Source organism: Poromitra crassiceps, assembly GCF_964638095.1.
Source record: "Poromitra crassiceps genome assembly, chromosome: 1".
Taxonomy (NCBI): Eukaryota; Metazoa; Chordata; class Actinopteri; order Beryciformes; family Melamphaidae; genus Poromitra; species Poromitra crassiceps.
This window is the reverse complement of record NC_139623.1, coordinates 68989896-69013938: the sequence shown is the minus strand read 5'-3', so window position 1 is coordinate 69013938 and position 24043 is coordinate 68989896. Positions and strand designations below refer to the sequence as shown.

Here is a 24043-nt window from a genome sequence, read left to right as displayed (position 1 = left end):
ATAGACAGATGACCGTCAGTCAACACACACACACGCACACGCAAACACACACACACACACACACACACCATCTCTCTCTCTCTCTCTCTCTCTCTCTCTCTCAGAGAAATTTCAGGAAATTTCCCTGCTGCAGACGGGACACGCCCACACAGTCCGCGGGAGAAAATACACTCTAAAAAATAATTGATTCTCATTACTTTTGCCAGACTGTCAAACCTAAATTTATATACTTTGCGACGTTCATCATCGTTCAAATTTGGCTGGTGGCTTATTAACATAGGCTCCTGTGATGTGATGAACTCAAAATGCTAAATAATAATAAAATATTTCTGGTTTCCAGGGACTTTAACATGCAGTGGAATCCGGATTATTACCAGCTCCTAGCCGGTTGGCCTGCATGTTTAAAAACAATTAGCCGGCTTAGGCGCACTCCCGCGAGTGCGGATCATAACCATCTCAAGCCCAAGTATAGGATCCGCATTATAGGAAAAGTGACTGTGGTTTAACACTGGCAGCTCATGATCCAGATCATGTCATATACACTGCTATGTAACTGTATGTTCTCGGTAACACTTTACAATAAGGGTACATTAATGAATGGATAGTTAATAGTGATGGGAGGTTCGACTTCTTTTACTAACTTGAGTTTGTATGAGTGACTCACTAAAGAGAGTTGGGTTTTCCAGTCACTCGAGTCACCTGAGTCAGTTACCACGCTGGTGATAAATGGATTCGATTGAGGGGAGGGCAGAACCGGTGATCTTGGAGGCTTTAGAGACGATGGTCCCTATCGTTGCATCGGCGCTGTTTCTAGGCCGAACGCCTGGCGCAGCTCAAATCAGTGGGCGTGGACCAGCGCACTTGATATCGTCGTGCTGGCGCTAGACGCAGCCTCAACCATTACAACCACGCCTTTTAAGCGTAAAATTATGCACCGTCATGCTCATTGGATAACTGCAATAAACGAATCGCACGCTTGCCTTTTTAGCTCCAATTCCAGTGATCCCGCAAAACCAGACGAAAGCCAAACGCTCTGCCCCCCCCCCCTCCCTTCATCCAGTCTGTCTGTCTGACTGCATTATAGGCTATTATTCCATATTATTATGCTTCTCAAACCAATCTAACTGCAGTTTCAATACTGCAAGCATGTAAATACGCTACACTATAGCAAGATCAAAGTGAAAATAATGTACTAAACGCATCAGCTAGAAAAATATAGCCTATTAGATTGGTGAAAGTTTGTCCAGAAAGATATCGTTTTCTCTCCCCTGCTGCAGGTAGAATGATCGATGCACATAAATATACCCTACATTATGTAAAGTCATTGCATAAATGTGTTTTTATTGTAAAACTAAATGTCAAGTAGGGCCAAGTTATTGGAGCGGACATCACAGTATAGCACATCACAGAAGCGCGTTCCGCTGTCACTTATCTAAATCACGTTAAACCCACAAGGGGTATATATAGGCTCAAGAGGACATATATGTTTCACATAGGGTGGTGTTTCATTTCGATGTTTTATTTGGTCCAATATTGAAATGTTCGACAATTGCAGGTTGTCTTACCATTACACATTATTTTAGATCTACCTTTTATATCTATTTCGGCTCATTTGGTTGCTATTTAGTAGCGAAATGGAGGACCCAATTGCATGCTGGGAGTGGACATTCACAGGCAGTAAACTTACAACTGCTATTTCCTATGGGAAGCTGGGTGCTGCTATGTGTTGTGTCTGTTTGAGCGAGGGAGTCAGAGAGAGAGAGAGAAGGGTGACTCAGAGGCAGAAGAGCACTGGCGCACTGAATAGGCCTGGTTTCAGAGAGAGAGAGAGAAGGGTGACAGGGGAGAGGCACAAGTGCACTGGCGCACTGAATAGGCCTGGTTTTCAAAGGCGCAAAGCGCTAAATGTAGGCCAGGTGCGAAGATAGCACTACGCCGGTAGTTAGCGCCGACACGCCCACTTTGGCCCATTCTGGGACTGCGCCACGCCCATTCGGCCTAAAGCGCATTTGGCAGCCTAAAGCCATATTGATATCGTCCCAAAACAGGCGCAAGGCACGTTTTTTTGCGTTTAAGGCCCGTTTTAGCGCCGAAGGCTTGTGGGAGAATAGGGCCCGATGCGTTGTAATCTCCTCTGTGAGTGACTGTCAGTGTTTCCATACCAGACTGTGATTGAGGAGGTGACGATGCTTTGGATGATGGCTGTGTAAAAACGGACCAGAAGGCGTTTGTTAACACGGAACTTTTTTAATTGTCTGAGGAAGTACAATCTCTGATGTCCTTTTTTGATGATCTGGTCTGTATTGGTGTGCCATTTTAGGTTATTGCGGATATGGGTGCCTAGGAACTTACTTGAAGTTATTGGCTGGGAGTTGATATAGACCGGGGATTTGAGATTTTGTTTGCATCTGAAGTCAATAATTATTTCCATGGTTTTTGCTGTATTCAGTTGAAGGTTGTTGTCTGCGCACCATTTCACTGAGTTGTCCACTGTTTGACGGTAATGAGATTCGTCGAGATTTGTTTGAGATGAGGCCAATTATTGTGGTGTCGTCTGCATATTTGAACACCTTGACTGAGCTGCAGTGGGAAGTGAGGTCGTTGGTATACAGGCCGAAGAATTGTGGTGAAAGTACAGACCCTTGAGGGGCCCCTGTGTTAAGAAACAGAGGGCTGGATATTTTTTGACCGACTTTTTGTTCTCTGTTTAGCAGAAAGTGTAGAATGCATTGGCACATGGCTGGTGTATGTTCATTCCTAATCATTTATTGTATTATTAGGGGAACCAAAGTAACCTTTAAAAACGTTAATGTACCTGGCGAACGCATACCTACTTCAAACTTTCACATCACGAGAAGAGGCTACTTTCTTATTTAGTGGACAACTGTTCAAACAAGAGAGATGAGATCAGTTCTTAGCACATAGAATTGGCTTTTTAATTAGAGCACATAGCAAAGCACAGCACAAATATAATCTCAATACAGTTCTTAAGCATTCACATGACACACGTTAGACATAACATAATAACACAAGTCATTATCTCAAACCCAAAATGAATAATATTTCCAATTCAAACACAAAGGTGGCTTGACTAACATCCATCTAAAAATAGCTCAGTCACGGCCACTCTCTGAGTGAAACTTATTTCAGTTTCTCTTCTCTCTCTCATGTGCAGCAGACCTGTTGCTCCACTTGTGGCATCATAGTGAGGAGCCAACTATCTTTATGCTTTAAAATAAATTCTATAAAATACCCCACAGGATTATCACCAGTTAAACCAACGCAGTTTTCTATTCAAAATGAATTATTTTGCTACGAGTTCAACAGTAAGGATCACATCTCATCTCATGCAAAATGATCAATTAGACATTGAAATCATGAATACTATTAGCCCACAACACCCTTTCTTCATTCTGATCGTTAGTGAGACACAGGCTTCAGTGCACAACATGCAATTCCTTTTTTAAGAGGAAATGTGTTTTCTCTCCGCCTGTCAGAATATAATGATTAAAAAAACACAGGATAATAAGATGTAAATATCCCTTGTGCAAGCACTTACTAGAGAGTCTTTTGATGGTATCTGCAACACTGAAGTGGCTAATGATGGAATTTGACACAGAGGGGCGAGGGTTAAAAGAGTCATTGGAGTCATCAGGTGGTAACCCCCCTTCACCGGCGTTTCGACGACAAAACCACTACACCTCTAGAGGGCTCGTCGGCAACACCTGGCGTCCCAGGTGTGCCCTCCTCTGCTTTCAACCCTCCCCTCTGTGTCGTCTCCCACAGTTTATCAGCAGCACCGGGCAACAGCTTCCGTGCCAACTCCAACTCCTCCATGACAGTGGTATTGATGCACTGCAAACTTTGGTTTACATCCCGTTGCTGTGCTTCACTCGACTGATTTGACCTTGCCTTCGCAGATGTATGACAGTCAGAAGGGTATAGTCAACGTGAGGCCTCTGTCCCTCCTCCCTCCAACACGGAAGCCTGTGGGCAACAGCCTCCGTGCCCGAGTCAGACTCCTCCATGACACCATTCTCCCTCAAACACCGAAGCTTGTGGCCCGCCGCTGCGATTCCTGTGGTGCTCTCTTGCAATGTGCTCGTGTTGCTCATAGTCGTTTCCGGTCCAAAGTCTATTACCGCGATATCAGCCGATGAGTCCTCTTCCGCCCCCACTCTCACATAAAACTCCCTATTCAAATTAAACCACCAACCAATTTCATTATCCCAGACCTTAAATGACCTCCCTGAGATAAAGTAAATGATTACAATTTATTCTCCCCAAATATAGCCTGCTTTCTATAGGCCCCGTTCAGTGATGCTTTTCTCTGTGTGAAATGACTGTCAAACCTAGATTAAGACCAGCCCGTCCATCGAGCGGCCCTCATTTTAAATATACATACTACAGCATGCGCTGGGACGCGTCATCAGTGATGTTATCTGGGGTCATAAGGTGTTTCGGGTCTGTCAACATCATACACCCTCGCCCAGTAGACCCAGCCGAGGCCAATTAAGACCCCGACTCGCGTCCCAGAAGCCGCTCACGGATCAGCCTTCCTACTCTGTCTGCAACTTTGCCCGCGGAAAGGCTAAGCGAGAACGCCCAATCCGCTGCAATAGAGCTAGTGCTACGCCGCAGTATTGGCACTTCGGTGCATGGAGGATCTAGGCCCTGTGGGTAACTCCCGGCCGTGCTCCTCCTTCGTCTCACCAGACCCTCACGGGGCAAAGCCAATCCAGAGGCAGAGAGGATGCCTCAAGGACGCCTCAAGAAGGCCTGTGCGCTGCACGTCATTCGCCTGCGCCGGGCACCTCACTCTAGCCTGAAGGAAACCAGGCCGCGCCGATCTTTGCACATCTGTCGAGTCATCTGTTTCCTATCCAGATAAAAATAGATTTACTCCAACTTCCCTCTAAACGAGTTCAAACTGCAGACGTAGGCTACTGTAGGCAATCCTTTTAATCCTTTATCTTTTAATCCTTTAATCCTTTTAATCGTTACCGGAATAACAAACACTTGCCTTGCTCACATCCACACCACAGCCAAATAAAAACCAATACAAATGTTACCAGAATAAAATGCTGCCTTCAAATTCCCAGCCAAATAAAAACCAGTACAATTGTTACCAGAATATAATAATTTATCTTAGGCCTTTTCCTATAGAAAAACCCAATCAGCTCTGAGTGCCAACTTTTCAAACCAGGTGTATCTCTAAAGAAATAATTTATTTCCCAAAATCTGCTATATGGGAAATAATCATTTGTGACTATAGATCATTCCTATCAATTCTCCCCAAATATAATAATTTATCTTAGGTATTTTCCTATAGACTTAACGATTATAGAAAAACTGAGTCAACTCCAGATGCCAGCTGTGTTTTTAATTATATCTCGAATAATGTAATTACTCGGCCGATGTAATTTATGGATAATTTGTAATCTTGACAATTGTAATCTGCTGTTTTAAATGAGTTCTTTCCACTCATATCATATATTTCCTGTTTCAAGACAAACCGGCTTCACCCCGCGCCCGTGCGCCACGCAAATGATTTGGCTGGCCCTAGTCCCTTCAAATCACCTTAATTTACAGTTATACCACTTCTCCTAATTTCCCATGTAGTTTACAACAATTCACCTCTCTGTATTCAAAACCTTCCCCCAATCGCTAGCATGGAGGAAGATGATATCATCTAATGGTTAAAAGCAGATATAGCTGGGGAGCTATCAGCCCCGCACACTCACCGGATAAAAAAAAAAGGTTTTAGGTGCAAGGCACAAGAGTTTCAATGAAGTAGTAGAGAAGGAGCCAGCACTCAAAGATGTCCTTTTGAGGGTTTTTATTCCTGTTACAAGGTACAACGTACGCGTTTCAGCACGTAGCCTTCGTCAGCGTATGACGAACGCTGACGAAGGCTACGTGCTGAAACGCGTACGTTGTACCTTGTAACAGGAATAAAAACCCTCAAAAGGACATCATCGAGTGCTGGCTCCTTCTCTACTACATCATCTAACAGTTAAAAACCATACTTCCTTTCCTGTGGCGGGCGGCTCTTTAAGCAGCCCGCAGACCGTTAAGTTTCCTAACCAGAGGAACTCAGCCAAATGCCCATTCAGACACAAAGGTCCCTACCCATCCAAATCAGACTGGACCTCTGCAGGTGTTCACTCTGGCTCTCTGGCTGGTCTCAGGTCAGTAGTCAGTCGGAGATAGCGGGCCCTATTCTCCCACAGGCCTTCGGCGCTAAAACGGGCCTTAAACGCAAAAAAACGTGCCTTGCGCCTGTTTTGGGACGATATCAATATGGCTTTACGCTGCCAAATGCGCTTTAGGCCGAATGGGCGTGGCGCAGTCCCAGAATGGGCCAAAGTGGGCGTGTCGGCGCTAAATACCGGCGTACTGCTATCTTCCGACCTGGCGTTAATTTAGCGCCTTGCGCCTTTGAAAAGCAGGCCTATTCAGTGGGCCAGTTGCGCGGAGCGCTCCCCTCTGGCTCTCTCCCTCCCCTCTGGCTCTCTCCTCTTTCACCCTTCTCTGTGTCACCTCTCTCCCTCTCTCCTCAGTCTGACAGGCACAATACCGACTGTCTCTGACTCCCTCGCTCAGAGTCCCATAGAAAAAATAAGCTGTAACTTCACTGCAATGTGAATGTCCCAACATGCATTGTGCTTGTCCATTTCGCTACTAAATAGCAACCAAATGAGCCGAAAACCTATATTAAGGGAGGATCTAAATAATGTGTAATGGTAAGACAACCTCCAATTGTAGAACATTTCAATATTGGACCAAATAAAACATCGAAATGAAAACACCACCCTATGTGAAACATATATGTCCTACTGGGGCTATAAATATCCCTTGTCGATTTAACGTGATTTAGATAAGTGACAGCGGAACGCGCTTCGGAAGCTTCTACTGTCATCTGCTATACTGTGATGTCCGCTCCAATAACTTGGCCCTACTCCACATTTAGTTTTACAATAAAAACACATTTATGCAATGACTTTACATAATGTAGGCTATATTTATGTGCATCATCCTTCCTGCAGCAGGCGAGAGAAAATGATATCTTTCTGGACAAACTTTCACCAATCTAATAGGCTATATTTTTCTAGCTGATGCGTTTAGAACATTATTTTCACTTTGATCTTGCTATAGTGTAGCGTTTTTACATGCTTGCAGTAGGAACTGCAGTTATATTGGTTTGAGAAGCATCATAATATGGAATAATAGCCGATATATGGAGACAGACGGGATGAAGGGAGGTGGGTGGGGGGGGGTGGGGGATCAGAGGCTTGGGTTTCGTCTGGTTTTGCTGGACCACTGGAATGGAGCTTAAAAGGCAAGCATGCGATTCGTTTATTGCACTTATCCAATGAACTGACGGTGCATAATTTTACGCTTAAAAGGCGTGGTTGTAATGGTTGAGGCTGCGTCTAGCGCCAAGACCAAGATATCAAGTGCGCTGGTCCACGCCCACTGATTTGCGCTGCGCCAGGCGCTCGGCCTAGAAACAGCGCCGATGCAACGATAGGGACCAGTATCTCCACGCAGGGGGACGAGAAGACCCCACTTAACGATTTCCCCGTGTCTTTAATGTAAATGCATTACAACACTCATAACTTTAATGTAAATGCATTACAACACTCATAACTTTAATGTAAATGCATTACAACACTCATAACTTTCCCTTGAAATATTGCCACACAAATTTGGAAACAGTGTTCAAAACGTGCTACTTCCTCAAACCACCTTTACAGTAGCTAACCCCAAGGCTCGATTATACAGTGACTGTTATACATTCTCTAATTATTCTGATATATCTGATTACTGATCATTGGTTACTGATTATTGATCATTGACACCTCACATAGCCTACCATCTTACCCATGGTTATAAGTCTATCTTTGACTCCAGATACACGCACATGAATGTTACATCCTACACGTGAGTGTTCCTCTCTGGCTCTGCTGCATCCCATCTAACTTCTTCTTCCTGCTCCTCGTGCCATTTGGCTGCGGCTCTCTGAGCAGCATCAAGCCGTGGTGTCCTGGAGGACATTGCTCCTCCGCTGAATGTGCTCGTTGGCTTGTAGACTATGTGATCACTGTGGGGTTCGAGGGGATGTGGGTGAACCGTACTCATGTTGACAGACCCGGCCAGCTACAGACCCATTAGCGCTCCAGAACTTTGACAGGAAGGTAATCACTAAAATGCCTGCTACCCATTTATCATCCATCATTCATCCTGACCAGACAGGGTTCATCCGAAACAGGTTCTCCTTCTTTAATCTCAGGCGCCTTCTCAACACCATTTAGGCAGATCACAGTAAGACCAGTGGTGCGGCGATTTTGTCACTAGACGCACAGAAGGCGTTTGATCAGGTTGAGTGGTCTTACATCAGTGGTGTAGTGGAGGGGTAGACGCAGGTAGACGCTGTCTACCTACTTATTTTTCAGATGGCTTTGCATCTACTCACTTCTAAATCTTCTCTGATGCGCTTCCATTCAATTAGTGTGCTTAATTTTTTTCTCTGTCTCGAGAGATTAATCCACTTCTAACGGCAGATTGAGATTCCACCAGGAAACGTTGCATTACGACCGTGAGGCGGACACGGAAGCTGGTCGCACTCGCAGACTGTCTAGTGAACGCCTGTGTCCACCAGCAGAGGTGTTCCAGAAGCGGCTCTCCGCTCTGCTCCACTAAACAAATCGGCCTGTGTATTTTCGCCGCTTCTCTCTTTGAGTTGCGTCAAGCAGCACGGAGCAGATCGAGCTGTGCAGGAATTCACGAGAATAATAAAATAAAACATCCTGTCGATTTTCAAAATAAAACCTGTTACTGTACGTCAAGAGAGAAACAGTCACACATTTTGCTTTCTATAATAATGCAACCCTGAATTACTTGAATGCTTCCATTATTTTGGCAGCTACTTGGGTTCAAATTGACTTAGTGAGCTGGTTTGAAATTTTTGTATCAATGATCTAAATTGGCTAAACTCGCTGGCTCACATACCTACATGTCAGAAATTATGTTTCGATTCAAGATTCGTGACTTTGAAGTTTTTTGAATGTTCTGCTAAGCCCCCTTCACTCCAGGCATCTCGTTTCTAGATTTGTGTGTCTGTTTGATGGCTGTGTCAGGGCCCCAACTGAGAGGATCAGAGAGGCGTGGCAGGAGGAACTTGGTATTGACTTGGGACAGGAGTCTGTCTGTGGTCCAGCTGTGTTCCATTAACAGCAGACACCAGCTCTCAGGTGTGCGGATGGAGAGACCCATCTTGCCCCATCTTGAGACGCCAAGCGCGGTTTTTATTATAAGCACCTTATGCAAATTAGGGCTGGGCAATATAATCGATACGGCAATATATCGCAATATTTTATTTCCCAATACTGTATCGATACTTGGACGCCAAGTATCGCGATATAAAAAAGGCCATGCCAGGCCTCTGCATCTGGTGATTCCCACCCCTAATCGATACTGTATCGATATTTCCCATATCGATGCGTTCAGTAACACTCAACACTCAGTAGTTTTGACTAAATTTGTCCACTAACTTATCAGTATAGTGATGTACATATTATTACACTACCTGGGTGGTACACAGTGTGTTGTATCTTTACAGTAGCTCTATTATTTAATTTTGAGTAAATTCTGTAGAATATCGCAATATATCGCAATATGTATCGCATCGCAATATATCGTGATACAATCGTATCGTGACCCAAGTATCGTGATACATATCGTATCGTGAGATCCTTGCCAATACCCAGCCCTAATGCAAATGGTAACCATGTTGTTTTGTACATGTTTTGAAAAAGCTAAAATAAAATATATATATAAAAAAAAAACGGCAGACACCAGCTGATCCAATTTAAAGTCACTCACCTTCTACATTATTCCAAGTCTAGGTTGCATAAGATCTACCCTTCTGTCTCACCGCTATGTGATAGGTGCCAGGTGTTAGAGGGTACACTGTCCCATGCTGTCTGGTTTTGCCCTTCACTGTTCGGATACTGGGCCAAGATATTTGATTGGTACATAACCCTTCAACCAGAGGCGGAACTCGCCATCTTCGGCTGCTCGGTATCCTCTCTGCTCCTCCCTACAGCTGTGCAGCAGTCTCTGACACAGGGGACGACTGTTGCCAAGAGACTCATTTTGAAGGAGTGGAAGTCTCCCTCTCCTCCTCCTTTTCAACTGTGGCTGATTTACATGGTTTCAGTTGTACGTATGGAGAGACTCAGGTTCCTGAGGACCAACTCGCCTAATAAATTAAGTATTTGGGGCCCGTTTCTGGCCCATTTGGACGAGGTTAGGGGAGACGGGTAACCCGCCCAGCTAATCTCTCAGGGACCCTTTACATGGGATTCCATGTACATCTACTACAAGCACATAAGCACACTATTTGGCTGGTAGCACTACTTGTATGTTGATATGTATATTTTTTCTTTTTCTAGGTCTGAGTTTGTTTTTGTTTTTGATGTTCTGAAAAATCTAAAAAATAAAATATTGAAAATAAATAAATAAACAGGATACGTAGATATGTATTAGATGCATCCAGATGGTGTAGTAGAGTATAGTGAAGTGCTAGGTTGATGAAATAATTACCTTTTGCTAGACGAACATGAAGTATATTGTGAATACTTTCTAACGTGAGGGGAGCAAACAAACCAACTCTGAGGTAGGCTAATTTAATTTGATTGTTTCCATTAACATTCATGGCCACTTACTGACTGTGGCATGGAATTTGTAGGTGAGCGAGACGAGTGTTTTGCCTGGTGCAGAGTCAGCTCGAGCTCAGGGCACAGTGGTGAGAGGAGAGGAGAGTAGAGCGAGGGTAGGAGCTCCGGGCTGGGGAGAGTGGGGCGAGTAGTCGTGAAGGGGCTCCAGACAGTGAGGGGCTGTGGGCTCTGCTACCCTGGGCTCTGCTCACCCTACAGCTCAGGGCAGGGAGGGGGTTTTGCCTCCGGGAGAGCGAGTACTAAGTTGAAACAAGCACCGAAGTTGTTGTTTTCTCACAGGGCTAATACAGCAATTAACTTGAGGGGGCGAGTCGAGTCAGACAATACTGACTCCCGAGTCAGTAAAAAGCATCTCGAATTTCGAACGATTCGTTCAAACCCGCCCATCACTAATAGTTACTGCTTAATAAAGCGTAATCAGCATTAACTAACCCTTAGTTAATGCTAACCCTCAATTAATGTACCTTTTATTGTAAAGTGTAATCATGTTCTCGGATGTGTTTGTCACATGCTTTCACAGACGGTCCACTGGAAGGATGCCCTGAACATCTTGAAGCTGGTGGTATCGCGCTCTGCCAGCCTGGTGCACCCGGTGTATGGCCACTCGCAGGGCGACCTGTCCAACCTGGAGGTCAGCAGGGTTTGGGACGGCTCGGCCAAGGCCCTGCCTGGGAAAACACTGGACTTCACCTTTGACATCTCCGAGGTGAGGAAGAAACATCAAATAGAATGGACTCTCAATTCTTTATTCTTTCTCTTTCTAGTTGATACATATACAGTGGAATCCACTTATAGTGATCACGGTAATAGTGATCAACCGCTTACGTTGATCAAAAAGCTTGGTCCCAAATCATTCCTATACACATGCTGTTTAAATAACTATTTTATACTGATCATTAATTACTCTGCTTACAGTGATCGTTTTGGGCCTTGTCCAACTTGAGAACAATGCCAAAAATGTTTAAAACTACAGTAATTTTATTATTTTCTTTACTTACAAACTGCCAAAAATGAGCCAACGAGATACAGCAGTGATACTCAGTGCGTGTCTGTCTGTATATGGAGAGATCACAGCACCTCTGTCTGTGGAGAGATGGTGACATCTCACTGTGTTTGAAACAGCTGGAGGCCTAACTTACTGTATGGATTTTTTTAAACTCAATAACATTCCTTTACTGTATATGTACTGTATTCATGTACCGTAAATTTCGGACTATAAGCCGCGGCTTTTTCCCCATTTTTTGGCCCCTGCGGCTTATATAACGGTGCGGCTTATCTATGGATTTTTTCAGCAAACGGCCACTCGGTGACCTCCAAAATCGATGGATTTTACAGGTTACACAGCTTCATCTGCACATTTTATGTGCATTGCTTTGCTGCTTGTTTTTTCGATTATTTTTTTGTAAAGCACCTTGAATTGCCTTTGTGTATGAAAGGTGCTATATAAATAAAATTTGACTTGACTTGACTTGACATCATTTGGCGGAAATCAACCGGCATCACGGTGAACATGGCGCTCAGCTAGACAGCTGCTACACCAGACCAAACAATATGTTTTAGCGATCTGATCTAAAATGAATAAGGTGACCAGAACCAACTGAATAACTTTAAAGAGTGGGGCGAATGTCTGCTGGAAGAAGCACAAGACTGAAAACCAGTAAGCAGAAAGAAAAGAGACGAAGCAATCACCGCCATGAATGAGGAAATGACTCACCTGCTGGAGGCTGGAGATACACGGCTTGGGCTTAACTTTTACTCCGTGAAACACTATCGATTAAGTCCGACATCGCTCAGAGGTTTTGAGCAGCTTGAAAACAAGTTTGAAAACGTGCAGAAGTCCATCCACTCACTCACTAAAGAAAATAAGGCAACCGTGAACAGAGTTTCTAATGCGGAAAAGCGCATCAGCGCACTGGAGGACAAAAACAACACAGTGAGTCCGAAAATGGATAAAATGCAAAAACAAATCGAAACCCTGCACACGCAGGTTGATGACTTAATCAGCAGGAGTAAAAGAAATAACATTCGCCTGATCAATGTAAAAGAGGAGCTGAGATTGGTGACATGGACGCTTTCCTTGGCAAAATCCTGTGTTACATCCTGGACCTGAAGGAAGGCGAGAAACCACAGTGGACAGGGCACACCGGGCGCCTCGGCCACGTCCAGACCCCGGCCTGACACCGAGGGCCATCTTCATCCGCCTACTCCGCTGGCCCGACCGTCAACTCATCCTCCAGGCTGCGGGGAAGAAGCCTCTTCCCCGCAGAAGGGTACGCGCTTTTTCGTCCGGCAGGACCTCTCCGCGTTGGTGCAACAGAAACGCGCAACATACAACAGCATCATCGAAAAGGTTAAAGTCAATGGATATCGCTTTGGCGTACTGTACCCAGCGAGACTCGTCATAACCATTGATGGACAGCGGCGGAACAAGAGCTCAAAGTGAAACTGCCGAATATCTTTTGAGTTGGACTGGTCAATAGTACTGTGAGTAACTAAAATAAAAAAATAAAAAACGGAATTCTCTCTTCTTTAGCACTCTTTCTAACTATAAATCCACTTCTGTTTTAATTTCCTCTCTTGCCCTCTTTTCACCACACCGCGGACACTGTGTGCACTGTAAAAAAAAACACAGGTGGTGTTGTGTTATGTTGTTTTGTTGAAATGTTAATAAATGGGAGCTTCCTCAAACAGCCATCTCTTTCCCGACAATCCCCTCTGTGCACGAACCCTTACATATGGTAATTAAACATTAAAACACAATTAAAAAAAAAAAAAAACATTAAAACACCTGCGGCTTATAGTCCGGTGCGGCTTATATATGTAACAAACAGGCAATTTTGCTGCTGCGGCTTATACTCCGGTGCGGCTTATAGTGCGGAAATTACGGTAATACAAATGTCAATTAGATGGTAATCTGCATGAGAAATAAAGAAAAAGAAAGAAATCTGTTATAATGATCATCCACTTATAGTGATCAATTTGACTCGTCCCAAGGTGATCACTATAAGGGCCTGTGTCCACCTAGCGTCTTTCCCTCAGGTCCAGCGTCTTTTTTCAGTTGTTTCCAATGGGGGGAGAGCGTATGCGAGCGCACACGGACGTCTAGAGAAAGTGCGCTGCACCTAGCGTCTATTTTCAGAGCGCTCCGGCGTTTTTGTGCGCCGGCTCCCAGCGCTCCCAGCTGAGAATAATTTAACTTTTCAGAAAGACGCTGGTGTCGGGTGCTCCTTTTCTGGCAACTAATCATATGGAGAAACTATCGCAACAGAGACAGAAAGGCTCAATTGTGGGAGCAGATTGGCTAGACACTTAATATTTCTGGTGAGTGTTGTGCTTACTGCTTTTAATAGCGTAGCCTACCTGTGTTGTTAGCTTGCTAGCTGTCAGCTATCAAGCTCCTACCGCACTGAACTAACGTTGCTTCCTTGTATATTGTGCGCTGGGATCAGCGCTCCCCAGCGCACTCCCAGCGGTTAACGTCGGAAAAAGACGCTAGGTGGACACAGGCCCAAAGAGTGCGCTGTACAAACCATGGTACAAACACACGCACATTTTCCATCAATTTCAGAGACGTAAGCGGACTAGATGTTATACTGTAAATGTTTGCGATATTCAAACTAAAACTTTGCATGGGTGCCTGCCTTTGTGTTTTGCTTCCAGACTCCAGTGATCGGGCGTCGGTTTGACGAGCTGCAGGGTTCGGGGGGCAGAGAAGGGAAGGCCCGAGCCATGGCTGTGACCCGCAGCACGTCCTCCACCTCCTCCGGCTCCAACTCCAACACTGTGCTGGTGCCTGTCAGCTGGAGGCGGCCACAGTCATCTCAGGTACAAATATCATGAAGTCAGAATTCTGAGATTTAAGTCAGAATTCTGAGATCACAGTCAGAATTTTGACTTTAATCCCAGAAGACAACAAGGACGATTTTGCAATAGCTGCGACTAGATAATGTGAATTTCTGATTTTGTGGAAAAACCAATGTGACATAGGCTGATTGGGAGGCGTTCTGCATCTGGGGTCCCTAGATTTTTGTGAGGTCAATGTGGGGTCACAAGCCCCTGGGTTAGAAGAAAAAGAAGGAAGATAGAATTCAGGTTTGATCATGTAGGTTTACATTAGCCTGGGTAAACCCATCCCCCACGTGACCTGCTCTCAGACCTGTTCTCAGTCACTATGACTGGGAACTGAGAGAGCAGGTCACGTGGGGGCTGGGTTTACCTAGGCTAGGTTTACATGCCTTCACTCTTTGATTAACCACATTTATTTTCTTGCTCCATTTCTCCTGCAGAAGAGAACCAGAGAGAAGCTGGTGAACGTTTTGTCTCTTTGCGGACAAGAAGTGGGACTCACTAAGAACCCGTCTGTAAGCGACCACCCTTCTCTTCTTTAAAGTACTGTACCTGTATTGCCTGCTTGTGCTGTAGGAGTGTCATCAATTGACATGATACAAATCTGCTTCAACATCAGGGTTGGGATCACTTTCAATTCAGGCAAATCAGGAAGTGTCTTCAAAATTAAGAAGCTAGAAGTCACAAACTAGAACAAAATTATCTTTTATCCAATCTATTGAGACAATTGGGAATGATGGCTCTGTCCTCATTAAGGAAATTGCAGTTTTACTTTTACTTAAATTTACCCCATTCGTTTTTTACAGATTTATGCCAACTCTGTCTTTTCGTCTTGTTCTCCTCCTCCTCAGGTGATCTTCTCATCATGTGGTGACCTGGACTTGATGATGGAGGTGCGGGAGAGCGGCGTGTCGTCAGAAGAGGGCGGAACCAGAGACGACACGCTGGACGACACCGCCAGCGAGCAGCAATTCAGAGTTTTCCGAGATTTCGACTTCCTGGACGTGGAGCTGGAGGACGGAGAGGTGAGACGTGCAGAGGAAGTTGATCAGTTGGGAGTGGGATATCGTCAGCATTTTGTTCACGCTGAAGTCAGATTATTCGTCATCTTCAGTACACAACTTGTGTCACTTGATTTAGTGTTAGATTTTTCTCTGTGTCTGTCTTTCTCTTCCCCTTTTACTTTGCATGTGTGTTTCACTATATCCCTCTGTCTCCTCTTTATGTAAATATATTTGAAATGTATTTCTCTGTCCCTTCTCCTTGTCTCTCTCTCTGTCTAACTCTGTGTGTCTCTCTCTCTCCCCTCTGCTGCCTAGGAGCTCCAGGTAAGGTCTCTCACATTGAGCACATACTCGCTTTTTGTCAGTGCTGGGGTGTTGCTGGCTTGGAGAATCAGGATGTTTGTGCTTCATGTTAACTTGGTTGCAGAACTAGATTCCTGAATAATGCGATTTGTCATGATGTCATCATATTCCAATATTCTTATAGGACAAAGATGATATTGAATGCAAGCTTAGCCTATACAGCAAATACTTTTCGTGAATTACTTAACAAATTTAACACGAGAGGGAGGGGGTTGTGGGCACATTTACCACTGGTACAGGGTTGTGGCACGAGGCGAAGCCGAGTGCTATAAACCCTGTACCAGTGGTAAATGTGCCCACAACCCCCGACCTCGAGTGTTAAATTTGTTTTCTACAACGGCTACCAAATAATATAAAAAATACACAATTGTAACATCCAATTCATTTATTTATAATCATTACTGGTTTCAGAATACATTTATCCTTCCGCCACAGAATATAGTTCCATACACAAGATCAATGATTGCACTAAACATTTAGTTGCCTTTGAGCCAAAAAACAACTAACCTATTCCTTAACGGGATTCACAGTTATTGATACATTGCCTGTAAAAGTACAGTTATTTAAACAGTTATCTAAAGCAGACCGTTTTGGTGGTGGTGTGTTGATATCTGGTGACGGCAGAGGGCGTTTGTTTGTTTGACAGTCCCAGGTTCGGGGTCCGGGCGCTAGTCCGACCTCCCGCTAGTCCGACCTCCCGCTAGTCCGAACTCGTGACAACTCAAGCTCAGCCAGTTCTCTCTCCCCAATTTCACCATGTCGTTCTTTGTTCACTTCACCTTCATCTTCATCTAACCACTGCTCAAAACTCAATCCACCCAGTAAATCAAACGTTACTACGAAATCGGACATTTCCTTGTGTTAGAGATCGGCCATTTCCTTGTTGAAGATTTGCAGACTGCAGGCTAACAGTGGGCGGAGTCAGCACAGGGAACGGAGTCAGCATCAGGGAGCGGAGTGATACTGCGGTTGGAGCCGAACTGTAGATTGTTGGCGTATTTACCACTGTTGCTAGCCAATCACAATCCAGTATTCACTCATGCCGTTGTAGAAAGTTAATTTTGCATCTTGTGCTCGTCATCAGACGCTCATAGATCATTAACTTGAGAGAGATTGTTTTGAAAATGGCTCTTACAGCAGTGAAACTCACTGCTTATGTTGCCTCTGCCTGTGTCTTCCAATGTGTGTGTGTGTGTGTGTGTGTGTGTGTGTGTGTGTGTGTGTGTGTGTGTGTGTCTGTCTGTCTGTCTGTCTGTCTGTCTGTGTGTGTGTGTGTGTGTGTGTGTGTGTGTGTGTGTGTGTGTGTGTGTGTTATGCAGGGTGAAAGCGTGGATAACTTTAACTGGGGTGTGCGTCGGCGGTCTCTGGACAGCACTGAGCTGGGTGACCTGCTGGAGGAGAGCCAACACTCAGGCAGCACCCCCAGTCTGGGACACGACGACCCCCACGATTCAGACGAGTCCTCGGAGGAAGAGGAGTCCTCAACCAGCCAGAGCCTCTCGCACTCTCAGCTTGTATGTTTGCAGCATTGCATCAATATGACATTCAGCTCATCAATCTGTTCTGTTCTGAGCTGGATCCTATTTTCTGTTGCTGCGATGATGACCTGATTTGACCAGCATCTTTAAAGTTTCACGATGTGTGTGTGTGTGCGCGCGCGTGGGGGTGTGTGTGTGTGTGTGTGTGCACTGCCGATCTTTCGGAAAAGAGTAAAGACACACCTTTTCATGCTCCATCTGGGCCCTTCTTGAACTAACTTCTTTCTCTCTCTAAAAAGAAAAAAAAGATAAATAAATACTAACTTAACTCATTGAGTGCCATGGACGAGTATGTTCGTCATTTCGTTTAGTAACGTAGAGTGCCAAGGACGAGTATGTTCGTCAATTGCGTTTTTTGACGGTGGGACGTGGATCAAAGCCTCAGGCATCTCCTGTACAAATATGGGAGCTATTGAAGGTGTATAACCTATTTTACGGACTCATTAGGTGGCGACAGTGCTCTCCAGATTACAGAAAGGTCCGGAAAACAGGAGGAAAAAGCCGTGATCAAAGAGAAACCGATGCATGCTGCAGCCAGAGCCATATAGATTGCTCTGTCTGCAGCTGACGTTGTCTGCGAACCGCAGTCAATCCGCGCCCACAACTGAGCTCCTCTGCCTCTGTCTGTCTGTCTGTCTGTCTGCATATAGTTTCTCCACATGATTACCCGCCAGAAAGGCAGCACCCGACGCCGAAGGGCCAAACCTTTCCCTGCAGTCCGGTTTGGCATTTCCGTGTCGCGCTGGGAGCCGCTCGGCGCACAAAAACGAAGCGCTCCGAAAATAGACTGGGTGCGTGTAGGCTGTGTGTTAGTGTGGGGAGGAGTTTGCAGCTGAGGGGGGGAGAGGGGGGTGGGGCACGCAGGCACCACACAACTACACCACGTCACTACATCAGAAAATATTAGCTAGAGTCAGTGAATGTGCTTGAAATGCTTCATTTCACAAAAGGCTGAATATCTCAGCTTATAATTTGAAACCTGTCTTTTTGCTCAAAACAGCCTATCTTCTCCGGCTCATAACTAAAGAACGGAAAATGGTATCAATAAACTTTTTTTTTGCAGATGATAGAAGAGAGTCTCATCGTTCTTTGTGCGTGTTCGGTGTTTACATAGTAATATCACACAATATTCTGTGGGCCTCGAGAAATCACTGAAAACGCTCTGAAACTCTGGCACTGGGAGCGTCCGTTCTCCAAAAGTGGCTGGCACTCAATGAGTTAACTTTACCACTATTCCTTCAGAAGTTGTAGTTGTCATAGACTGTGTTGCACAGTTGATTGCTCTATTGCTGACAAAAATGTGTTATTGTAAGTCGCTTTGGCTAAAAGCGTCTGCCAAATGACGTAATGTAATGTAATGTAATGCGCGCGCGTGGGTGTGTGTGTGTGTGTGTATGTGGGTGTGTGTGCGTGTGTGTGTGCCTGCGTGTGCGCACAAAGCAATGACTATCCACAACAACCAACTGTAACCTTCACCATCTTTCCCTGGCTCACCGTCCTATTGCAGACTAACCCCTCTCCATCAGAGGAGACCAATCACACCGACTCTCTGTCCACATCTTACGACACATCTGCCGACCAACACTCCTTCACGGCCACCACACCAGGCCAGGGGGGAGCACTCCAGCATGAACACATGGGCCTCCTACACGTGAGGAAGAGAAGAACACACAGAAACACACACAGGCACAGTGGAATCTGCCAAACATTCAGAGCACAATCAGGCAAAATGTGCACGGTCAGCAAAGATCTCCCCTCTGTGCCCTCAGGTGGGGGCGTGCGGTGAGGACTCAGACACACAGGCCCAGGACGATGAGCTGTCGTTGCCTCAAGGCTCTGACTGTGGAGAGAGCTTCACCCTGGAGCTGCCTGGACAGCCCAACCCTGACCACAGCCTCAACCCAGACTACTGCCAGCCTCCACTGGGCTTCCTAGACCCCAGCTGTCTGCCCAGGTAAAATGTGACAAACACTGCGAAGCACTTTCTCACCGGAGGCCAATGTTTACAACGGGAACACATCTGTGCCAAATAGTATTCGCAAATCATTCGTAGTCGCTTGTTTTAACCCACTTGGAGCACCAGAAGGGCGGGGGTTCACCACATTGGGCTAATTTAGGTTGTGTCATAAAGTAGGTCGTCGGTATCAGAAAAGTATATGAATTAATATCAATTTCAAATACTTTTCTGTGATAGTCAAGACTTTGTGGCACTCGTATTTTCCTATGTGCAAACCCCACCCAAGGTATGTAAGGTATATTAAGTGGATTATATAACAAATGCTATGAGTTATTTAAAAAAAAAAGTTTGACTGGCACAGAAGCAGTCAAATATCATGGCCGACCCCTCCCACCCCTCCCACAAACTCTTTGAAATGCTCACCCTAGGCAAAGACAAAAACCTCTCACCACAAGAACAGCTTCTTCCCAACTGCATCTATATATGCCATATATATGCCACAGAATATATACAGTATATATAAAATATATATATATATATATACCGTAAATTCCGGACTATAAGCCGCGGCTTTTTTCCCGTTTTTTGGCCTTTTTTGGCCCCTGCGGCTTATATAACGGTGCGGCTTATCTATGGATTTTTTCAAAGAAAAAAAAAAAAAAATCTCTCTTTTTTAGCACTCTTTCTAACTATAAATCCACTTCTGTTTTAATTTCCTCTCTTGCCCTCTTTTAACAACATAACATAACATAACATAACACAACACAGGTAAGCAGAAAGAAAAAGACGAAGCAATCACCGCCATGAATGAGGAAATGACTCACCTGCTGGAGGCTGGAGATACACGGCTTGGGCTAAACTTTTACTCCGTGAAACACTATCGATTAAGTCCGACATCGCTCAGAGGTTTGAGCAGCTTGAAAACAAGTTTGAAAACGTGCAGAAGTCCATCCACTCAATCACTAAATAAAATAAGGCAACCGTGAACAGAGTTTCTAATGCGGAAAAGCGCATCAGCGCACTGGAGGACAAAAACAACACAGTGAGTCCGAAAGTGGATAAAATGCAAAAACAAATCGAAACCCTAGCTGCACACGCAGGTTGATGACTTAATCAGCAGGAGTAAAAGAAATAACATTCGCCTGATCAATGTAAAAGAGGGAGCTGAGATTGGTGACATGGACGCTTTCGTGGCAAAATCCTGTGTTACATCCTGGACCTGAAGGAAGGCGAGAAACCACCAGAGGTGGACAGGGCACACCGGGCGCCTCGGCCACGTCCAGACCCCGGCCTGTCACCGAGGGCCATCTTCATCTGCCTACTCCGCTGGCCCGACCGTCAACTCATCCTCCAGGCTGCGGGGAAGAAGCCCCTCACCTGGGAGGGTACGCGCTTTTTCGTCCGGCAGGACCTCTCCGTGTTGGTGCAACAGAAACGCGCAACATACAACAGCATCATCGAAAAGGTTAAAGTCAATGGATATCGCTTTGGCGTACTGTACCCAGCGAGACTCGTCATAACCATTGATGGACAGCGGCGGAACAAGAGCTCAAAGTGAAACTGCCGAATATCTTTTGAGTTGGACTGGTCAATAGTACTGTGAGTAACTAAAATAAAAAAATAAAAAACGGAATTCTCTCTTCTTTAGCACTCTTTCTAACTATAAATCCACTTCTGTTTTAATTTCCTCTCTTGCCCTCTTTTCACCACACCGCGGACACTGTGTGCACTGTAAAAAAAAACAAAAAATACCATTAAAACACCCGCAGCTTATAGTCCGGTGCGGCTTATATAAGAAAAAAATAGTCAACTTTGAAGGTGCGGCTTATACACCGGTGCGCCTTATAGTCCGGAATTTACGGTATATATATATATATATATATATATATATATATACTGTATTAAAAAATATATATAAAATATAGATATCTATATAAAATATAGATATATATATATAAAATATATATATATATATATATAAAATATATATTGTTTAAATATACCTACTACAGCATGCGCTGGGACGCGTCATCAGTGATGTTAACTGGGGTCGTAAGGTGTTTTGGGTCTGTCAACATCATACACCCTCGCCCAGTAGACCCAGCCGAGGCCGATTAAGACCCCGACCCGCGTCCCAGAAGCAGCCGCTCACGGATCAGCCTTCCTACTCTGTCTGCAACGTTGCCCGTGGAAGGGTTGATCACGCCCAATATAAAATATATATATTATATACAGTATATATATATATATATATATATATAAAATATATATATATATAAAAAGATATATATATACACACACTATATATACTGTACATACATATATTGGTCTGCACTTTTGTGGTTTTGTCTTTTAGAAATCTTCTTTTTATCTTCTGAATATTGATATGACCACTATGCTGCATACTTACACTAAGACAAATTCCTTGTATGTAAGATTACATAATTGTGGCAATAAAGGTGATGAAAATATTAAACCATCCTTTTTGGCCCTGTTTTTTCCCTCATCTCCACGGCTACAGTTTACGTGACCATGTGGATGACCTGGAAGACCTGGGTTTTCCTCCTCCCCCCTCTCCATTTTTTTCTGCCATCTTGGCAGCGTTCCAGCCCATGGTGTGTGACGATGCTGAGGAGGCGTGGCGTTGCCATATCAACCAGCTGGTGACCGACTCAGACGGGTCCTGTGCCGTCTACACTTTCCACGTCTTCTCGTCTCTTTTTCAGGTAAATCAAGACAAAGAATTCATTGGAAGCACAGTATGAATGAATGAATGAATGAATATTTTATTTTCGTGTCAGGACAATTACATGACCCATCCCACATGGGATTATCAGACACATCAACATTCAATATTTAACAAAACATAACATTCCGGTATGTTACCCAACCAGAAGCTTTCAGTGCAGCCCAAATTAGAGAGTATATATACATGCATATGTCCATGTTTGTCCCTGTGTGTTTTTTTGTTTTGTTTTTTGTTTTCATTTTTAGATTTATTTTGCAAACACTGATATCCAGTACGCATTACATAAGGTTTCAGATCACATAACCTCACGTCTCTCGCTCTCTTTTATTCCCAGAACATCCAGGGTAAATTCTGCTCCTTGACGACTGATGCTGCCACTTACCTCGGGGAGGGGCTGAGGGGCATCGGATCAAAGTTCCTCAGGTCCTCACAGATGCTGACCACATGCTCAGATTGCCCCACAATCTACATTGACGCTGACACGGTGAGTATTGCCAGGAGACAAAAATTGATTTGTGAAGAGCTGCGGTCGTTCATGTCGGTCAAATTTCCCTTGCAAATAGCCCTAGTTACCGTAATCAGTCAGTAACTTGGCATACGGTAGCTCAGTCCCTCGAGGATTTCGCAGAGTTTTTTTGTGATTATTGCGATCATAAATGCTTGATTTTGCAGCGGCTTTTCTCAAAATTTGCGATGCAATTTGCGACATTTTATGTGATTTTTTTAGGTAAAATTGCGGGAACTGGCAAAAATTGCAGAGTTGCAGATTTTTTTTTGACTTTATTTTTTTATTTTTAATTACATTTTTTCTTTTCCTCCCTTCATCGTTTCTCTTCTCCTTTCTTCCTCATCCTCAATAATGCTATTATCACTTTGCCTTTTCTCATACTTAGTGCTTCATATTTTTCCTCTTATCCTTATTTCCTCTTCATGCCTTCCCTGTCCTCCTCATTCCTTGTTCCTTGTTAAATATTCAAACTACTAGACCCTAAGCTAAATATGCCACCTGTGTGTGTGTGTGTGTGTGTGTGTGTGTGTGTGTGTGTGTCTGTGTGTGTGTGTGTGTGTGTGTGTGTGTGTGTGTGTGTGTGTGTGTGTGTGTGTGTGTGTGTGCGTGTGTGTGTGTGTGTGTGCGTGTGTGGGTGGGTCTCAAATGCTTCGCGCTAGCAAAGTGGCTATCCAGTGACGATTTCCGTTTGTGTTCCTCCATGACAGTGTTGCACGGAGTGCAAAATAGTTTGCCTCCACTTTCATGCAAAACATTTGGTAATTGTTTTGCGGTTATTTTTGTTGGCAAATGTGAGAGGTTTGCCCTCCTCATCGCAATGCGATGACGTGTTACGTTACGTCCCATACTCTCGTCACTTCCTATTGTTGTCCCTCGTTCCCACAGCAACCAGGCAAGATGACAGCACACACATATCTCAAACCCAGGTAAAGATGCTGCATTTCACTAACTTTTTGCGGCAAAATCGCGGGAATTTTGAAAAATTGCAAGCCCCCGCAAATATCGCGGAGTTTGGTTGAATTTGCATTAATTATTGCGATCGCAAAATCACTATTTCCTGGAGGGACTGGTAGCTGGTAATGAGGAATCAGGGCTTTTGTGTTGAAGCAATCATGCAAATTGAATACATTCAACTCTTCCCTGGCTACTCATCTTCCCCTTTCTCCAGATCATCTCTTACGGTCTCCTTGAGAAGATGAAGTTCAGTGCACTGGAGCTGCAGGAGTACCTAGACACCTACAACACCAAAGAGGAGGCGGCCGTATTGGTACCCAACTTCCACACATTATTTTCACGAGTCGACTTCAAATGCTGATCCTGTGTTTATTCATGC

The 24043-nt window shown here is 44.6% G+C and overlaps 1 protein-coding gene across 1 annotated transcript in view; it reads left to right on the top strand.

The window, feature by feature from the left end:
- fryb (furry homolog b) overlaps positions 1 to 24043 on the top strand; it is a gene marked incomplete at its 5' end in the record, with an annotated part of 215811 nt that overhangs the window by 184360 nt on the left and 7408 nt on the right. The window contains 10 exons of the mRNA XM_083643518.1: positions 11266 to 11451; positions 14406 to 14570; positions 15032 to 15106; positions 15443 to 15616; positions 17278 to 17472; positions 19004 to 19147; positions 19266 to 19450; positions 21975 to 22179; positions 22537 to 22686; positions 23879 to 23977. Coding sequence (XP_083499644.1) covers positions 11266 to 11451; positions 14406 to 14570; positions 15032 to 15106; positions 15443 to 15616; positions 17278 to 17472; positions 19004 to 19147; positions 19266 to 19450; positions 21975 to 22179; positions 22537 to 22686; positions 23879 to 23977 — 1578 coding nt within the window. The remainder of the gene's footprint in view (positions 1 to 11265; positions 11452 to 14405; positions 14571 to 15031; positions 15107 to 15442; positions 15617 to 17277; positions 17473 to 19003; positions 19148 to 19265; positions 19451 to 21974; positions 22180 to 22536; positions 22687 to 23878; positions 23978 to 24043) is intronic.